At 39.4% G+C, this 17124-nt stretch overlaps 5 protein-coding genes across 5 annotated transcripts; 3 read left to right on the top strand and 2 right to left on the bottom strand.

Annotated features, from left to right (window-relative positions):
- Positions 1-146: 146 nt before the first annotated feature.
- On the top strand, positions 147-1635 carry LOC129594382 (biogenesis of lysosome-related organelles complex 1 subunit 1-like). Its single transcript, XM_055491063.1, has 3 exons — positions 147-528; positions 858-930; positions 1032-1635. Exons 1-3 carry the CDS (start codon positions 468-470, stop codon positions 1306-1308), a joined length of 411 nt encoding a protein of 136 aa, XP_055347038.1. The 5' UTR covers positions 147-467; the 3' UTR covers positions 1309-1635.
- Positions 1585-6814, bottom strand: LOC129594374 (receptor expression-enhancing protein 4-like). Its single transcript, XM_055491052.1, has 4 exons — positions 6650-6814; positions 6322-6424; positions 3680-3832; positions 1585-2340 (listed from the first exon to the last, which is right to left on the bottom strand). Exons 2-4 carry the CDS (start codon positions 6363-6365, stop codon positions 1938-1940), a joined length of 600 nt encoding a protein of 199 aa, XP_055347027.1. The 5' UTR covers positions 6366-6424; positions 6650-6814; the 3' UTR covers positions 1585-1937.
- A 588-nt stretch (positions 6815-7402) lies between these two features.
- On the bottom strand, positions 7403-11597 carry LOC129594863 (calbindin-32-like). Its single transcript, XM_055491720.1, has 11 exons — positions 11133-11597; positions 10646-10722; positions 9823-9921; positions 9524-9610; positions 9388-9444; positions 9042-9125; positions 8667-8722; positions 8511-8556; positions 8368-8430; positions 7967-8171; positions 7403-7860 (listed from the first exon to the last, which is right to left on the bottom strand). Exons 1-11 carry the CDS (start codon positions 11278-11280, stop codon positions 7721-7723), a joined length of 1062 nt encoding a protein of 353 aa, XP_055347695.1. The 5' UTR covers positions 11281-11597; the 3' UTR covers positions 7403-7720.
- Positions 11598-12616: 1019 nt separating this feature from the next.
- Positions 12617-14110, top strand: LOC129596417 (uncharacterized). The gene is made up of 3 exons (XM_055493694.1): positions 12617-12847; positions 13061-13089; positions 13371-14110. The coding sequence occupies exons 1-3, from the start codon at positions 12808-12810 to the stop codon at positions 13851-13853; spliced, it is 552 nt and encodes a 183-aa protein (XP_055349669.1). The 5' UTR covers positions 12617-12807; the 3' UTR covers positions 13854-14110.
- A 1106-nt stretch (positions 14111-15216) lies between these two features.
- LOC129597223 (uncharacterized) lies at positions 15217-16478 on the top strand. The gene is made up of 3 exons (XM_055494696.1): positions 15217-15382; positions 15513-15541; positions 15820-16478. Exons 1-3 carry the CDS (start codon positions 15343-15345, stop codon positions 16132-16134), a joined length of 384 nt encoding a protein of 127 aa, XP_055350671.1. The 5' UTR covers positions 15217-15342; the 3' UTR covers positions 16135-16478.
- The last annotated feature ends 646 nt before the right edge of the window (positions 16479-17124 follow it).

Below are 17124 nucleotides of genomic sequence, written 5' to 3'. Positions count from 1 at the left end.
TCACCGGATACAGAGAATGCGCAATTTTCGCCACAAATTGATAACGAACGGCGGCACACATCTTATGAACGTGAGCACGGCCGTGACGGTGACACCATGATTCCATGTAGATCCCAAATCTAAACACATGTTAACTTTATGTTTGGCTTCGCTGGCTTCCATCTCCTAGAGTAATTTCTACCAAATTTGTTCTTGGATTCTAATTAGTTATGTCTTTCAGGTTCTTTGCAATTCCCGAAGCTTTAAAAAACTCTTTGCCAGTTTCCGCTTATATGTTAACTGTTCTTTGGTAGACTCTGCTGAACAACGCGAAGTGACAAGTGTGAACTTGTAAAAGGTATCCACTGCCACTGCTTTATTATTATCAGACCAATTTCTCCGGAAAAGTTGTAGATTTGGAAATTCTGTTCTTTTTGTACGAGTTTTGTCTTACGAAAGACGTTAGTCAGACGACCTAGAACGCAAAAATGCTGAGCAGTATTCTGAAGGATCACCAGGCCAGGCAGAAACATCGCAAAGAAGTTTGTGGTAAGTGAATTCTGATAGTGATAGCTGTTCTCCTGCATTTGATTTGTGGTTTGTTTTAGTTTTGTTACTCAAAGTTCAAACCACTTAAATTGCAGAGAGTTAGTAGTGCTTATGTTTAAGACTTTGATATTATTACAATTTCAGAAATATCTTCGGAAATTGTTTTTTATGACTTCTTTCTTCCCGATTCACAATCTTGGTTTAAGAATTAAAGTCACATTTAATTTGAATAACCGAATAAGTATTATTGATGAAAAAATACTGCGATCAGCGAATTAAACGAGTATGATCTCAGAAGATTTTGGCGCGTTTTTTTTGTCGATCGGTAGAACGGAAACGGAAAGAAGCTATGGAATCCGCTGATAAACTAACCAGAACACTTGTCCAGAGTTTGAACGCATCGTAAGTGAGGAAAATGCAATGGTTGCCAATGCATTATTTTTGTACTTTGTATTTATGGATAAATTATAAAACATATTTGTTACAGAAAAATTGTTTCGTAGCGTTGCACAAGCTTATGTAAATCAGCGGCGAATTGATGCCGAAGCCAAATCCCTCCAGCTGAAAGTTAACCGGTTTACCCAGCAAACGCACCAGTGGCTTCAGATCGCTGACCAGTTCAACGGTGCTCTCAAGGAGCTGGGCGACGTGGAGAATTGGTCCAGGAGTGTGGAAAGGGATATGCGAATAATTAACGACACCCTGCAGTCGGCTTATGAACTGCACAATCGAACGGCCAACCTGAAGATCAACAATAATAATCCTTCGGGGAAAAACTGACTCCGTTGAAATAATTCCTTTCTAGTTTGTTTATTTTGTATGCACTTGTGTCATTTCATGGGCATTTTTTTGTGATTCTGTGACATTTCAATTGTAAAAACTTCCGGATTTTTAAAAATTCTTCTACTTTTTCGATCTCTTTACGGGAAATAAGTGCAGTGAGTGCAAAACTGCACTTTCTTGTGTTGTACGCGATTAACCCTTAAGTTTCCTTGAAAATTATCCAATACACGATTATTATACAAATCTCGGACAAAAAAAACGACAAATGGTAAGTCAGAACGCACGAAGTTTATTGGCATAAAACTGGTAAATACAGTGATTACGCGAACAAATCCCTTTGGTAATTACAATAATCACTGGAATAGGAACAAAAAACGAACCGCTGATTAATCATAACGCCGTCGCTCGGCACTGTAACAACGATAACCTGCCAGAACAAGTCAACCCCGACACCAAAATCCGCCTTCTGTACATACCACCCAACAGACATTCCTGGAATACCATCACAAACGGAAACGATATCAAAAAGAAGAGGTTAAAACAGATGAAACCAACTCCGTTACAACCGTCCCCAGATCAAAACTGTCAAGGCACAATATCTGCAGTCTTCCTTTGCTCCGTGTCTCTCAATCGACGTTGACCACGTTTACATTGCGCTGACCACGGCGTGTGCGCACCCCCGTCGTCACTTCCTCGGTGGTGATGGTTTCCGTCACACTCACATCGGTCTTCACGGAGGCGACAGACTGCGGCTGGCGGAGATTCGAGGTACTGCGGTGTGCGACGGTCTGCAGCATGGCAGTGGCGCGAACGACAAAAGTGGCCAGATACTGCAGAGCGACGCCGGACAATTCACGGAACACAGCATAGCCGTCCGTTTTGGCGCGTTCAATGTACGTGTCCAGTTCCTCCTCATGCTGGGTCAACATCGGGTGGACAAACTTCCGGTAGAGAATGCTGGATCCGCGAGTGGCCGGTAGCATCAGCCAGAGCACAATGAGAATCTTAATTTCATAGTAGAATGGAAACCTGCATAAAAACAACCACTTTTGTTTCTAGAATGTCGGCTTCCGGCTCGAGATATAATATAGGTAAAAATTTCCGCATTTTCAGTGAATACCAAAAACTCTGACAGAAACAATATGTATTAAACAGGTCCAAAGTCGGATTCTGCAGAAAGGTTAGCAACTTATTGTTAGCCAACAACAACTGATCCCGTATGGGGATTAGCGGTACTAGTCCCAATACTGCAATTCAACTTGAAAAACCGCAGTTCAAGGAATAAAAGCAGTGTCAAAAATATTTCAGTGACCAATGAGTACATTATATAGTAGTATTCAAAACAGGAAATACTTCAGTTATGATTGTATGTAACGTAAACTTATAATCTATGGGAAATACAAGAGACCACAAGAATTAACATAACGTGTTTGGGAATCCTAAGATCCTCCCAATATTAATCTTGAAACTGACCCAACACTGGTAATTTCATTACGCGATCAGCAATCTGTAACAAAACTGAACGCAGAGAACAGAACGATACTCAACTGACTTGTGAGTCAACTCCTACAAGTAAATCAAAATCTGTCGCTCCCGAAGAAAATATCCGTTTATTAAGAAATACTATTTATTAAGAATTAAGAAAATTATTAAGAAATTTAATACTATGTCTTTTAGGGAATGTGTTATGTGTATTTAGGCTGACACGAAGTTCGGCTAAAGCCTGATGATGACCATGACAAGTACCAATCGAAAACAAAGCTGCAATAGTTACCGCCGTAATTACGACTTTTTTGGCTGAACTGCCATGCAGATCGCACGAGGTAAGCAAACTATTAACACGGTCCATCACGTGCTGCGCGACCGTTGTTGAAATTTACCGTCAGCGTAATAAACGTTATCGATCAAAGCTCACAGCGATTTTCCTTATGTGGTATGTAAATTTCATCGAATACTGAAAATAATAATCCCGTCGGTAAATGCATTAAGACGGCCGCTACATGTTGACACGGTTAGTCAGCAATCATATTACAGATTTAGAACAAACAATTTTAAGCAGTACAAACTACAAAATGTTTTGAAAAACATTATCAAAGCGGGAGTAAGCTGAACAACACATCTGAATAGGGTGTAAAATTACACAAGCATTATGATAAAATGCGTGAGTAGCAATTAAAATAAGTTACCTGAAAATAATCGCGTCTGCGACTAAATAAAATCATTATTGCCCAAATCAAATAAAGCCCGAGCAAAAGCAGTCCCCAAAACATGCAACGGTGGACCGGAAGCAGTTATTCACTCGCTACTCCCAAAGCAATAAAACGTTCGAATAACTACCGTTCCGCATAAATGCGCAAATCCCACTCACCAGAACGCCAGGAAAATATCCGTGAAGGTTTCGAAGGCCAGAAACAGCGAGAACACCACCCAGTACATCATCCATTTGACATAGTCTTTCGGCGATTTGTTCCGGATGGCCTTATACGATGCGTAGGCCGGGTACAGAATCCCCAGGCACAATCTAACCACAAAATACAACAGCATCATGAAACCCATCGTCGCCGCCGAAGAGTATGGTCCTCTTCACCAGGACAAACGATACAACGCATCCGACGGGTTTATATACTGACGAGAGCAACGTTAAAACAGATCAATGCCGTCTACATGCACACATTTGGAACTGAGGACGGGTTTTTTTTTAATAGACCGATAAAACATCTGCAGACCGTATTAAAAATGGATGTTACATTCACGCGGTTGCCAAGTCAGAAGGGGACTGTGCGGTCGGAACTAAAAATAAATTGTGCAAAAATGCATGTTTAATTCCTCCGGCGAATGGCGGCGTTCGCAGCCATTATCAGCTGTGGGAATGAGTTTCTGTATAAGAACGAAACACGAAACCACCCTGAATATCGTTCCCTAAGTGTCAAAACTGCCTCCAGCTCTTAAAACAAAAATGTTAATCACATCTGCGAACCAAATTTCACCGAGGAAGTCATCCGATTCAGACGCGTCTCAATCTCATGATGTAGGAGGCAAAAAAACTCCGCGCAGCACACGCCAAGTCGTACAAAAACGTGCTTGTGTGCGAACTGGTAATCCGTTTCACAAAAAATCAAACACTTTGTAACTGACACAGGAATGTCAATGCGGAAACGGGAATTACAAAAATAAGCGTCATATTTACGTGCAAAAGAGATGAATGCATATTTCCATAACTCCGAACATGAATAAATAAAGTGTTACGACACGAATACGATTAGCTCGCAAAGGATACCGCGCATAAATATGCCATTAAAATATTCGATGACGTTGACAGATTTTTCTCAAACATCCCTTTAGTTGCCAGGTACATATATTTAAACAGACACCGTAGACTGTAGTCTAACTAGAATGAAAAACCAATTAGATGAATACGCTAATCAATGCACAAAAAGCGGAGTACTATGGTGCTGTGGGTTGAGTAACCTGTCTGGATAAATAAGCTAGAACTGGTTCGATAAAATGCAAATCAAAATACTTGATCGAGAAAGTTAGAGACTGACGAAACAAAAGCAACCACGAAGAAACACAAGGACACAACACTCACAATTAGAAATCTGGAGTCAACTTCAAGCGTGCTCTAGTCAAGAACCTGCGATTTTCTCACGGACGACCGGATGAGTAAAAAATCGATCCTCTTCGTCACGAACAGCATCCCGTGACTAATTTGAACGCTGATCATAATTCATGGAACCTAATCATTTACTGGTAGTTCATTAAACGCGCTTTACTTCATCATTCCTCACTGGTCAGCATAAATTCAAATGTCATCTTTTCATTTTCACTTTCTTTAATTAAGGTCATCAAAGTGACTAAACCGTTATGAATTAAATGGCACGTTTTTCATTTCAAAACAGTATTCGATATAATATCAAGAATTTTGTATTGCAAACATTAAAATTCAAACTGAACATTATCGTGCCGTTATTTAAGATTCTGAAATACATCACGAAGAAAAATACTTAAGTGCTGCCTGACCAAGGGCTCAAGTTCAAATACTGAAGCAGGTTATGACCGTTATGTTATGTATGTAGTCGTATAAAAAAGCCACTCAATTACGATTTTATTATGCACGGTTTAAAAAAAATTACTTAATCAGGGCCACCATGAATAACGTCATGTTAATCTTGACACAAACGTGTTTTTCAACAATAAACAATTGCAAGGAATACAGATAAGTAAGTAATGACTAGAGCGACAATCAACAATTATTTATTATTATCATGTTATATCTGTGATCTCACTAATACGGATAAGATACTGTAACACCTAAAGAACACAAGCTTCCTTTGCGCTGCGTCGCAATGTATTAAACCATATTAAATGTAATTATAATATAATGATAATATCATTCGTCAAAAAATTTCTACCAGCACAGCAAAATATTCACAAAATTGGATAACTATTCATTTTCAAAGGAAATAAGTACCTCTAACACGAAGGGCAAATTTACGTGCTAAAAAAAGAAATATTAACGTGCAAAACTACAGATGTACGAATACTGGAATACTCTAAAACGTCAGATCTCACTCTAATATCCTGACAGCATCACGCGGCGGTGTTCAAACTACTGCCTAACATATCTATATACATAAATACGAGTATCATTCTGACTTTATTTCAGCCGTTCGGGATTTCATGCCGAAATAACATAAACAGAGCCAATCACCAAAGAGCACAGCAGAGCTGATGACACCTGTCGTCTTTCAACAAAAAAATTCGCATCCCTTAAAAACAACGGAAAACCACATCAAAAACAACCCCTGGTAATATGATGGCAGATGACACGACGAAAGATTTTCACTAACTTTGCCTATCTGTGGAATGCACGTTTAGAAAAGTAACGTAAACTGAAAATCATCAAACTTCACATGCTGAACTATTTTAACATGTTCGCCAGTCAGCCCAGTTGTTTCCCCATAAATCATCAAGAATTTTAAGTAACCAGGCCACAAAATTATTACTCACATGACAAGTCGGGAAAGCAGGACGGAGAACATTGTCAGTTGCATAAAAAATCACTTGTAGATGAATCAGGACACAGTTCGCGATTGTGCCCAGAATTATGGACCTGAAAAATTCCAACAGCCGTTGTACTTCAGTTTCTGCCAAAAACTACTGAAAGTAAACGTGCATATTTTAAAATCTCTGGAAAAAAAAAATCTTAAAACAAGGTTTTAAAACCCATGTTAATGTCTTATGTCTGTGTAATTAGGCAGGTAAACAAACGCACATTGCTGGCCCATGAAAGTATTGTATAACTCATAACTGCAAAACGTTTGTGCTTATTTCTTACCTCTACCGTTGATAGGGAGTTCAAGGCTTTCAGGCAACCAAACAATGGCTAGGTGATTTTCTCAAAAAATGGGAAACTAAAGAAATTACGATCCAGCAAATCTACAACAGTTCTCATCACATTTTGTGAGGTAAGAATAACTCGAACAAAGAATTTGACATGTACCAAATATTTTCAAAACGTCCAAAAGCAGTGAGTTCATAAGCCTAGAGTTTACTCTTGACGCCCTAGTCCATGAGAGCGCGGCTACTGTCGTGCATCCGTGCATTTGACTTCTAGCGACATTTTTTTGTTTTCAGAATTCATAGCTGTACGAGCACTCATATGGTTTAAATTGTACCGACAGTACCGTACATCATCCTAATTTGTACATCTTGCCGAAAATCATAAAGGAAAAGTGCCGGTTCTCCGTTAAATAGTACAATAAAAAAGCAAATTAATAAAATTTTCACATCTGGTTTAATAAACTACTACGGATCAGAGCGCGCAGTGAAGGTCTTTTGCACGTACAGTAATTCTGCGAAACGGCAGAAATGGATATCGGTTTGTTGCGTCTGACATCAAAAGCCAGTTCGAATAAAATACTTTCAAGTGTTAATCAGTGTTGCTATGTTATTTACACGCATTACGGGATAACAATAATAAAAAGTACAATAATACAAGCAACAAGTTAGTACTGTGCCAGTGTGGGTAATAAGGGCGAGTTAACTTTACGTCGATGCATAGACCGGCTTCTACGGAAGTGCAGAAATCTTTTTTTGGCAGTACTTTTATTACTAAATGCTTCCTAAATGCTTCACAATAAGAATCGGCAAAACAGCGTAAACTTCCAAAACCGCCCTAGCTGAGAAAAAAATCGAAACGATAATGTCATTATTATGAAATTAACAAGAACAAATCCAAATGCTACAGAAAATATCGTGGACAGTATTCCGCTACATTTGCGGTTATCCGTCGTGGTATCAATTCACTTTCGCTCATGCCATGCTGTACGATGGAACTAACAATGAAATTTTGTCATTAAAGAATTATTATTCAATGGGCGACGCTGCCCCCGTTGTGGGACATAAGTCAGTGGCGGACTTGGTGGGTATGTCCGTGTTTATGGCTGTAATCGGCGTCCAGTGGCACGTACGACAGTATGTATTGGCTCTTGCGGCCCTGGTATACACGGCGGGCTAAATCGGTTTTCTGCTCATGCGAATGGTCATCTGCGAAAAGCGGTGTCAAATAAATATTCATATAGATTAGGTAATTGAGTAATTTTTGCCGTTTAAGGTGTTTCTTTTATTCGTATTTGATTTTTAATTTTTGCACCGGAAGTCTGGGAGTTGGCGATGGCCTGGATAATCAGCGCCAGTTCGCGACGGTCAATGCGTCCGTCGTTGTTGACATCACACCCTTTCAGAAGAGCTTGCTCCATCTCATACACATCGCTGGCGTTGTAGTACGACTGGGTCACCGATAAAATTTCCCGCACCAAGTTGGACAATTCATTGCCTTCCAGTGTGCCGCTGTTGTCCTGAAATTGAATGTTCTAATTACAGAGCCTCTTAATACCGGCATTGGAAAATGTTGTGTGCGATGATAAATAGAAAAAGTAATTATACGTTCGTGGTGCATTGACATTAATCGTAAATTTCATATGGGATTAACTTTAACACAGTCATGTACGGTGAGTGCAGTGAAATAATAATGCAAGGTACAGAGGTACTCACTTTATCATATTTGTTGAGAATTTGTTCCACATCGGAAGAGCTGACTTTGTGCAACGATATGGCCTAGCAAACACAATGCATGTAATTAAATAAAACCCTGCAATAATTTTATTGACAGGGAAGTGGTTTTACGTGGGCCACACCTTGTCAAGAACTCGTTGCACGAAGTTTTCCTCCGGCGGCAGTAACCTGTAATAAGAATACAGTCAGGCCATTACTGTCCATATACAAAGTATTATCGACATCTCATATGCGTCGATTTATGGATTATTAATTAACGGGTGCGTCAGTTTATTTACTTTGCTAATTCCGACATTCCGAGTTTCCCATCTTTGTTGGTATCGTAGGCTTCCATCTGCAAAGAATCGCATTTATCGCATTTGTTAAACAACACTTTCAGTGTGCAGTTAATTTCTTTTGCTCCGGAGGGTTAATTGTCCTAAAGGTCAATACATTATACAACTAATTTGGTTTATGATCCAAATTTTTACCTAAAAACTTGCTGCAGCTAATTGAAAAACACGGCTTAAATTGCCAAAGGACAATATTTTTCCCAGTTTCTGATTGCTATCCCATGATAATCGTTTGCGGGTTTTGCATATACAGTACGGCAATAAGATTCTACAGAATGCATTACTGTACAGTGTAGACTGTGTAGTTCAAGCACGACATACAATCATGCGGGTGTATTCGTCAAGACGGTCTTCTTTAACGGGCTGGTTTGGATTTGCTCTTTGCACAACATCTCGTAAGAATGTCTGTAAAATAAAACCCTTTTTTGTTAAATTCGGGATGCACATTATTACCACAGTTTTTCTTGTGTGTAAATTATTGAGTACTACAATATTATTATCTTATGTTTTGTATGAGACACGTTTTTTATATCATAGTTTTTCAAGGTCTACAGGAACGCAACCAGGTATTTCGAAGAGAACGTAACAGACAGTTAGACCTTCAGCAAAAGGTAAAACTCCAAATCTTTTATGCTTCTACGTGTAGTCCTTGTACAACTAGGTGTACCTTCAATTCATCAATCTCGATGTATCCACTCATGTCGCGGTCGTATTTTTTCCAAATCTGTACAAGTAGTTAAACCATATGCATTAGGATCTGCACTGTTTATATCTATATAGTTTGAAATCAAATTTGGTGTTACCTTCATGTAATCGGTACCCTTTTCCCATTTATTATCGTGGCGGAACATAACGAAAAAGCTCTCCTCTACCGGCAGAATCGATGTCAGCTGCAACCAGAACCAATTTATTTTAAGTTGACTTGATTGCAGTTTGCATTTAACGGAATATGTAAATTAACGTTTACACAAAAAAATTTTGGTTAATCGGCGGAAAGGATTCTTGATATTTGCAGCATCACTAATAAATTTTTTTCTTGTAAGTATTCACTGAACTGCAAAAAACTATAAAGCAAAGCTTGATTTACTGATGAAAGTTTTACCTCCCGAAGGGAAATGCGGCCATCCTTGTTTTCGTCGAATTCTTCCATAAACATTCCTCGGAGTTCTTGAGCTTCCTCATCCGTAACACGGGTTTGCTCCTAAATCACACCGTATACAGCACTTATGTATACATACTTGTACACTTATGGAATCTGCAGTGATTTGGTTCATAAAGTGTAACAAAATAAATTTTTTTAACACAGTGCACGTTTACTTAAAACACGTGTGCCCATAATACTTACCGAAATTTAATGATAAGACAAATAGCTGCATAAACAAATTCAGGAAACTGTTTTGGTATAGAGGTTTTGGCATAAAAAAGCCGTCAAGGCTCTGCACAACAGTTAACCGGTTTACTGGAAAAATACTTTTAGCGACACATTCGTGAAATTAATGAAACATGTAATTTTACCGGTAGCAATACAGATTGTATAAACTGTATTAATTGTTAGTGCCTATACAGAGATTAATACAACTGTCAGCAAGAAAAGGTACCCCAAATCCCCACATACAACTCCAGCGTGGAGAATTGTTTTCATGTGTTTCATTTGCATTTTCAAAAAAAGTAACGTTCTAGCGTGGAAATTTCTCTGCTACGACATTTTCTGATCCCAACAATGAACAATGACGAGCACAGACTGCCGCTTAACTACGAAAATGTTCTACTTAGGTACATTTGTACTTTAGCCACCATATTATAGTATACCATAATTGTTGTTTTTGAAGCTTTTTGAGCTGAACCCAATCGCTCAGAGTACTCTGTACTGTATTCTCTAGCTGTACACCTCCAGTAACTAAAAAATGACACATTTTTCATCTTACCCCGAGGCCAATTAAGGAAGAATTCAGGTAGTCCTTAAGAAATTTGTCAATTTCATCGCGCTCCAAATAACCATTCCCTGAAAACAGATATTATATTATACAGTTTTCGATGCGTTTGAATTTCGAAAAAATTATCTGCATAAACAAATTTTGCTACTTGCAGCTGATTACGAATTGCACCGCACTACCAGATAACCAATAGAACGCTGGCCTTAGTATCGATTATAACTTAATAATCCATAAAGTGCACAGTACCACTGAATTGTTTTGCTTTGTTCGTTTAGTAGAAATAAATATTTCATTTGACCTAAAAAAAAGCTGACACAATAACACATATATACATATAATCAATCCATACAAATTGATAAAAATAACAAGTTTATGTTTTATCTCTGCTGATATACAAGCTGCCACCAGTAGCCCACGACAATGAACTTTTTGAATTTGTGTCGCTAAATTAAATTGTAGGAGTATAAAGTACAGATACCGTCTCGGTCATAATGCAGGTAGATCTGCTGGAATGCGTCGGCGCTGAGCGGGACCAATTCGCCATTCTTGGTGCGGAGTTTGTTGTCAATGTAGCTCCTGGCGCGTCCGCCCTTCCGGTTGGGATCCTCGATACGACGAACCGGCATGGTAGCTGATGGATATCAAGTAATAATTATTATGGAAGGAAGTAAACGTGCAACTCGTTCGACGCGCAAGAATTCCCAACGGTGCAGTTATGCCGCCCAACAAATGAACACAATTATTATTCTGCCGACGACGGCGCTGCTCTAGTGTGCACCGATCGAACAACACAACTGTCTGGTCGCGGTAAAAATTATTATTGTGCTTGGTCGAAACACGTCACGTCGCCGTAGGTGTGGATTGCGCCTGTATAGTGCATACCGTACATAGTGCAATAACGCAATCCAAGCTGAAAACTTTAATCAACAGTAGTGTTTGGTGGATGAGAAAAACAGGTTTCAGGTAAAGTGCATGTCAGGCGAATAACTCTCCACCATGGAAAATGGATAGAAGGCCTCTTTATCAAATGGAAGAATTTCTCTACCCTTGGGCATTTGCAGTTCACCACGTAAATACAAATTTGTATAACCCATACTAACCATACCGGTAACTGTAAGTACAGTTTATACTTCTACCTGGGAAGTTGGGTATACCGTATAATGTCACTGTAGATAAACACAGTTTGGGAAAAACTGAATATGAAGCATTCCAAAAAAGTATTTGCACGAAACGGCTACAGCACACGTGTCTAAACTACTACTTATACAGTTGCAACACTGCATTTAATTTTTAACGATTAGGAAGACTGAATAAGGAGTTCATGGTAAAGTACTGCACATTGATTAACTGTGTAATCTAAAAGGAAGTTCCGATCAAATTTTGAAATAATTATTTGACTGTGAGTTAATAATCGAGCTTCATCGAACGTATTCGTATTTCCGGCCAGTTAATAACAATTTCACATTTCCCAAATGCGCTATCTATGCGCACTGGTCATTACCATTTTGTATACTCTTCTCGCTTGAGTTTACATTAATGTTTTTGAAGTGGTGTCAAATTTATTTAAGCGCCTCTGTGGTCCTGCAAATACTATAGCGGTCAATTTCATACAAAAGTCGGCAAACCGATGTATGATGTATCCAAATGTTGTAAGAACACGTTGTATTAATTTGTTAAAGCTTGTTTTCAAATCGGGAGCTACTCCTGCATAGCTTAGGCATCTGGAACGGCTCAAAATACAGGAGAGCGTTATTTAACTGTGCTATTTTGAACCAGACTTAATTTTACGACAGGCCGTTAGTTACTTTTGCTTATTACATTCTATTTTGGGCGTCCCCATTAATTACTTACCTAAGCCGGAAAGGGAAAGCAACAAGATACAGGTTTTTTAGATTCGCGCCGCCACAGGGCAGTGTTAAAGTGAAAAGTTTTTTTCATGGTGCTAGCCAAAAATGTTAATTAACGTTAATCGCAGATTGATTGCAGTAAACGCCATTAATTAGAAAAGTAACTATAAGACGAAGTATATAAATCGGTTCGGCTGATACCGCTTCTGAATCAGAAGTCCTGATAAGTTTTAATTTGATACTCTGTACATGTACTGACCGGTACATTGCGTATCGTGTCGCAGTTTGCTTAGACAGCACGAAGACATGGCATCCTTCTTATCGTTGGTTTTTCTTGCTGGATTCGGTAAGTCACACCATTCTATTTGCCTAATTTTATAACAGTAGGTAAAAAGGTGTGAAAAAATTATTTTTTTGAAATAACTTTCAGCATTAATTTAGGAGTACACGGCTCGCAATATGTCCAACAGTGTGAATTAAGTACAATACACAATTAAGTACTAACATAAATTAAGTACAATACACAATACTTACATTTATTGTACTTTGCGTTTTACAGTGGTCCTGGCATATGGAGCAGGAGACAGCGTACGTGTGCATAATTTTGTATTAACTTTAATTTCTTATATCACTAGTGGAAAACGATGAGTAATAACGATAAATTAAAATAAAAAACTAGTGAAACAGAGTTCAGTACATACTTCGTATATCTGCTTATCAGTTAGTTTGAAGTTCCGTTCTAACAAAAGTACCGCAAAATGTCCTAAACGATGCAAATGCAAACGATTGGAAATTATGTTCTAGTTGGTGTACTTTACATTAATAAGTTATTTTTACTTGTTTTAATTATGCATAAAATGTGCTTCTAGAAAGGTAAGATGGTGGAAATCAAATCCCGCTCGGTCGACTGCGATAAAAAGATCGCGTACACCGCCAGCCGATCGGTGGATGATTGCGCTGGCAAATGCAAAAAAGATGCTAACTGCCGATTCGCGATTTACAATACCAAGGAAAGAAAATGCGGCATCGTCCCACCGAATTTCGACTGCACATTTAGACGGAGCGAGACGGAAGAACTGATCGGATTTGCGTACAAAAAATTTACCAAACGCGACAATATCTACATCGGTGCCGGATCGCTGCAGAACAAGAAAGGTCAATCGGTGTTAGAAAGCAGTTATGGGACCGATGACGACGACTGTAAGGCCCTGTGCGATATCCATCCCACCTGTAAAGTGGCATATTACACGGCGGGAATGGGCATGCATGGCTGTACGCTGAAAGCGGCGGCGCAGCCGTCCAACAAAATATCCGGCTCGTCGGGAACGAACACGGCGTTCATCGCCGCGTAATGCCCATCAACTTTTACAGGTCGCGAGCACTCCCGCTTCTAGTGAAGATTTTCTGTTCTATATTGTGTCATCCTTTCGTAGTTCGAAGTGTTAAGTGGTTTCCATCATCAGCGCTGCCAATATCATTAATTGTGCAACCTAGCCTTCGAGGAGTTTGTTTGTTTGTTGTTGTGCTATCAGTGCTAACAACAATGTAATGCTGGCGTGGCGCGTTATATGCTACAACAGAGAGCAGCCAATAAAGGTCAGTTTCTGCAGCCAGTAAAGGTCAGGTCAGCCAGTAAAGTTTCGGCAGTGTCGTCCCGCCACGTCAAGGCTCATCGTACAGCCCATGGCCTTGTCACACCGGTTGCTGTTATTTGTTAGTAGAAAATTAACTTACTGGAGCAATTCGTAACCATTAACCATGATAAATCACACAAACAATAAACAGACAGATCCATAGCGCAATCTACAATATCCTTTTGCCTCCGCGCTTACGTGGCATGCAGGGCATTGTAATATGAAGTTTTTATGAACAGTTTTTTTTTACTTGTCTCCTTGCTGCATGCATGTTACAGTTTCCCACAACGCTTCCGGTTGAACAGACGCCTGCTCGGGAAGACAACAACCTTGCAGCCGTATGTCTAAAGCTATAGTAGATAGCTGGGACTTCCGGTCACAGGAACAAATACCATATATTACCAAACGAGCTACTTGTATACGGATATTGCAATACTAGTATTATGCTTCTGAGAAAACGGCCGTCTTCTTATAAAATTTGGTTTCAGCACTTTCTGAATTCTGCATTAACGATCTAGATCTGTTATGTACATTTGACCTGACGGACCGGACACGTCTGGCATACTCACGTGGAGTAAGGATTACGCTGTATCTGCACACTACCAGTCGACTAAGATTCTATGGTAGGACTAAAAATGTGTTGCACTCTGTACAGTGTCATGAAATCGAAACTAGTTCTGCAGATTCCCAATTAATTATCGGTAGAAATCTTACATTTGATGAACAATGCATCCTGGCGTTGGTATCAGAAATTATATATTGGTCTACGAAGGACAAAACTTCATAACAGAGCAAATGATTTAGCAGTATTTCTTAGCAGAATCACTTTTTCTGATATGCCGCCAGACTCTAGGTCATTTGTTCACGGTAAGCAATCAAGTTTTCCTACAACGGGACAAACAACAAAATACAGGATTTTCAAGATGTAAAAACGCCCCAAGTAAGTGTTTATGTGAAATGTTTTCGATGTTTACAGTCTAGGAAATTTATTAAGGATAACAACAGGTTCCAGCACACGTGTTATGAATAATTACACAGTTAGATAAAAGTATACTTCAGTATAAATGGACGCAACAAAAAAGTTTCTCAGACACACAAATTTGTAGTGTAGTAAGCACAACTGTAAGCCGTACAATACGCTATATTCCGGTTTGACTAACTAGTACCAGAAACGTTATCCAACAATCCACTGAATCTCCACGAGAACATGGCAACCTTTTTATCTTTGGTTTTTCTTGCCGGTTTTGGTAAGGTCCTCCATTCTATTTTTATAATTTTTTGGTGGTTAATACAAGGTCAAACAAATCATTTTACTGTTTTGATTTATTGTTAGTTTGACCAGTGTACAGAGTACTTACGGCACATTGTGTATTACAGCAACCGTCACATACGGAGCAGGCGATAGCGTAAGTAAACATATATACACAGTAATATCAATTTTTTTCATAATAATTCGTAAGTTAAAGGTGCACGTGTAACCTGTAAAATGCAACGTTCGTATTCGGACACAAAACACACTGTCGGATTAAGTAACATAATTCGAAACCACGAAGTGCAGTCAGTCGAAATAGAGCCACAATTAACAGAAACCAGAAATAAACGTTAGGAATTTAGCAGTTAGATTTATCGTTACATTGTCGTTTCCATCACGTATAAAATACATATTTTTAATAATTTTTTATAGAAAGGTAACATGCTGGAAATCAAATCCCGCTCGGTCACCTGCGATAACAAGATCGCATACACCGCCAGCAGATCGGTGGACGATTGTGCCAGCAAATGCAAGAAAGATGCCAATTGCCGCTTCGCCTCTTACAATATCAAGGACAAAAAATGCGGTCTCGTTCCTGCAAACTTTGACTGCACTTTCGGACGAGCTGACTCTAACGAAAACGAGTTAATTGGATTCGCCTACAAGAAATTTTCCCAGCGCAGTGATATCTTCATAGGTGCTGGACCGCTGCGGAACAAGAAAGGTCAAAACCGTGCTCGAGAGTAGCTATGGAACAACGGACAAGGACTGCAAAGCTTTGTGCGATATCCATCCCACCTGTAAAGTGGCTCATTATTCGGCCGGAATGGGCATGCAAGGCTGCACGCTGCTGGCAAAAGCGGAACCGTCCAACAAACTTTCCAGCCCACCACGGGGAACGGACATTTATTACGTCGCCGCATAGTAGTACTTATTTCGTACTTCCGCCGGTCGCTCTTACTTGTTACTTTGATAAATCCACTTACTGCAGATGGTATGGGGAACTTCATAATAAAATCACATCAATGGACTAATGCTGTTCTGAAATGTATTTTTAACGCCGGAGGCCGATACAAGCGTACTCTGTATCAGATTGTATGTGAAGTTAAGGCGGAGCTGTAGAATAAAAATAATTAGTGCAAGTATTTGCCTATGCAATCAGCCATCAACGCCGAAATGTCGTACTGTAACATACATATTGTACATGGTAAATAGGTGTTTATTCCAGTCCTCTTATTTCCAGCATACAACTTAATATTTTTCAAAATTACGAAATATAATCAGTCATTAATAATTCGTTTTCACGCGGAAGCGTACAGTAACAAACGGTTTTATTAGTGATATGTGAGAATTTCTTGGAGGTGATCGGCACTGCTTGTAAGAACCTTTTTCGCTTTATTAGACTAGCCTCGCAAGTCGCAACACAAAAAAATCCTGACCACAGAGTAGGTAACTTGCATTCAGTACAAATAACAAATAAACTAAACAATCAACTAATTCTTATTTAAACATGCTGTTTTCCAGATCGCGCGCATACTTGTCGATACCGCCCGCTCCTCCGTAATTATCCGTATCGCCGGTCTCATAACTGTTCCCCTTTCCCACGGTGCCTCCGCCCATATAGGTCATCGGCTGCGCACCGGCGTCCGAGTCGTAGAACGAATCATCCACATTCGGTGTATACTTGGGAAAATTCACCGTGATATCCATGGAGCCGAATGAATTAGGCGGCCGTGG

The sequence above is a fragment of the Paramacrobiotus metropolitanus genome, unplaced genomic scaffold (assembly GCF_019649055.1).
Source record: "Paramacrobiotus metropolitanus isolate TYO unplaced genomic scaffold, Prichtersi_v1.0 Parri_scaffold0000003, whole genome shotgun sequence".
NCBI lineage: Eukaryota > Metazoa > Tardigrada > Eutardigrada > Parachela > Macrobiotidae > Paramacrobiotus > Paramacrobiotus metropolitanus.
This window is presented reverse-complemented; position numbering and strand designations above follow the sequence as displayed.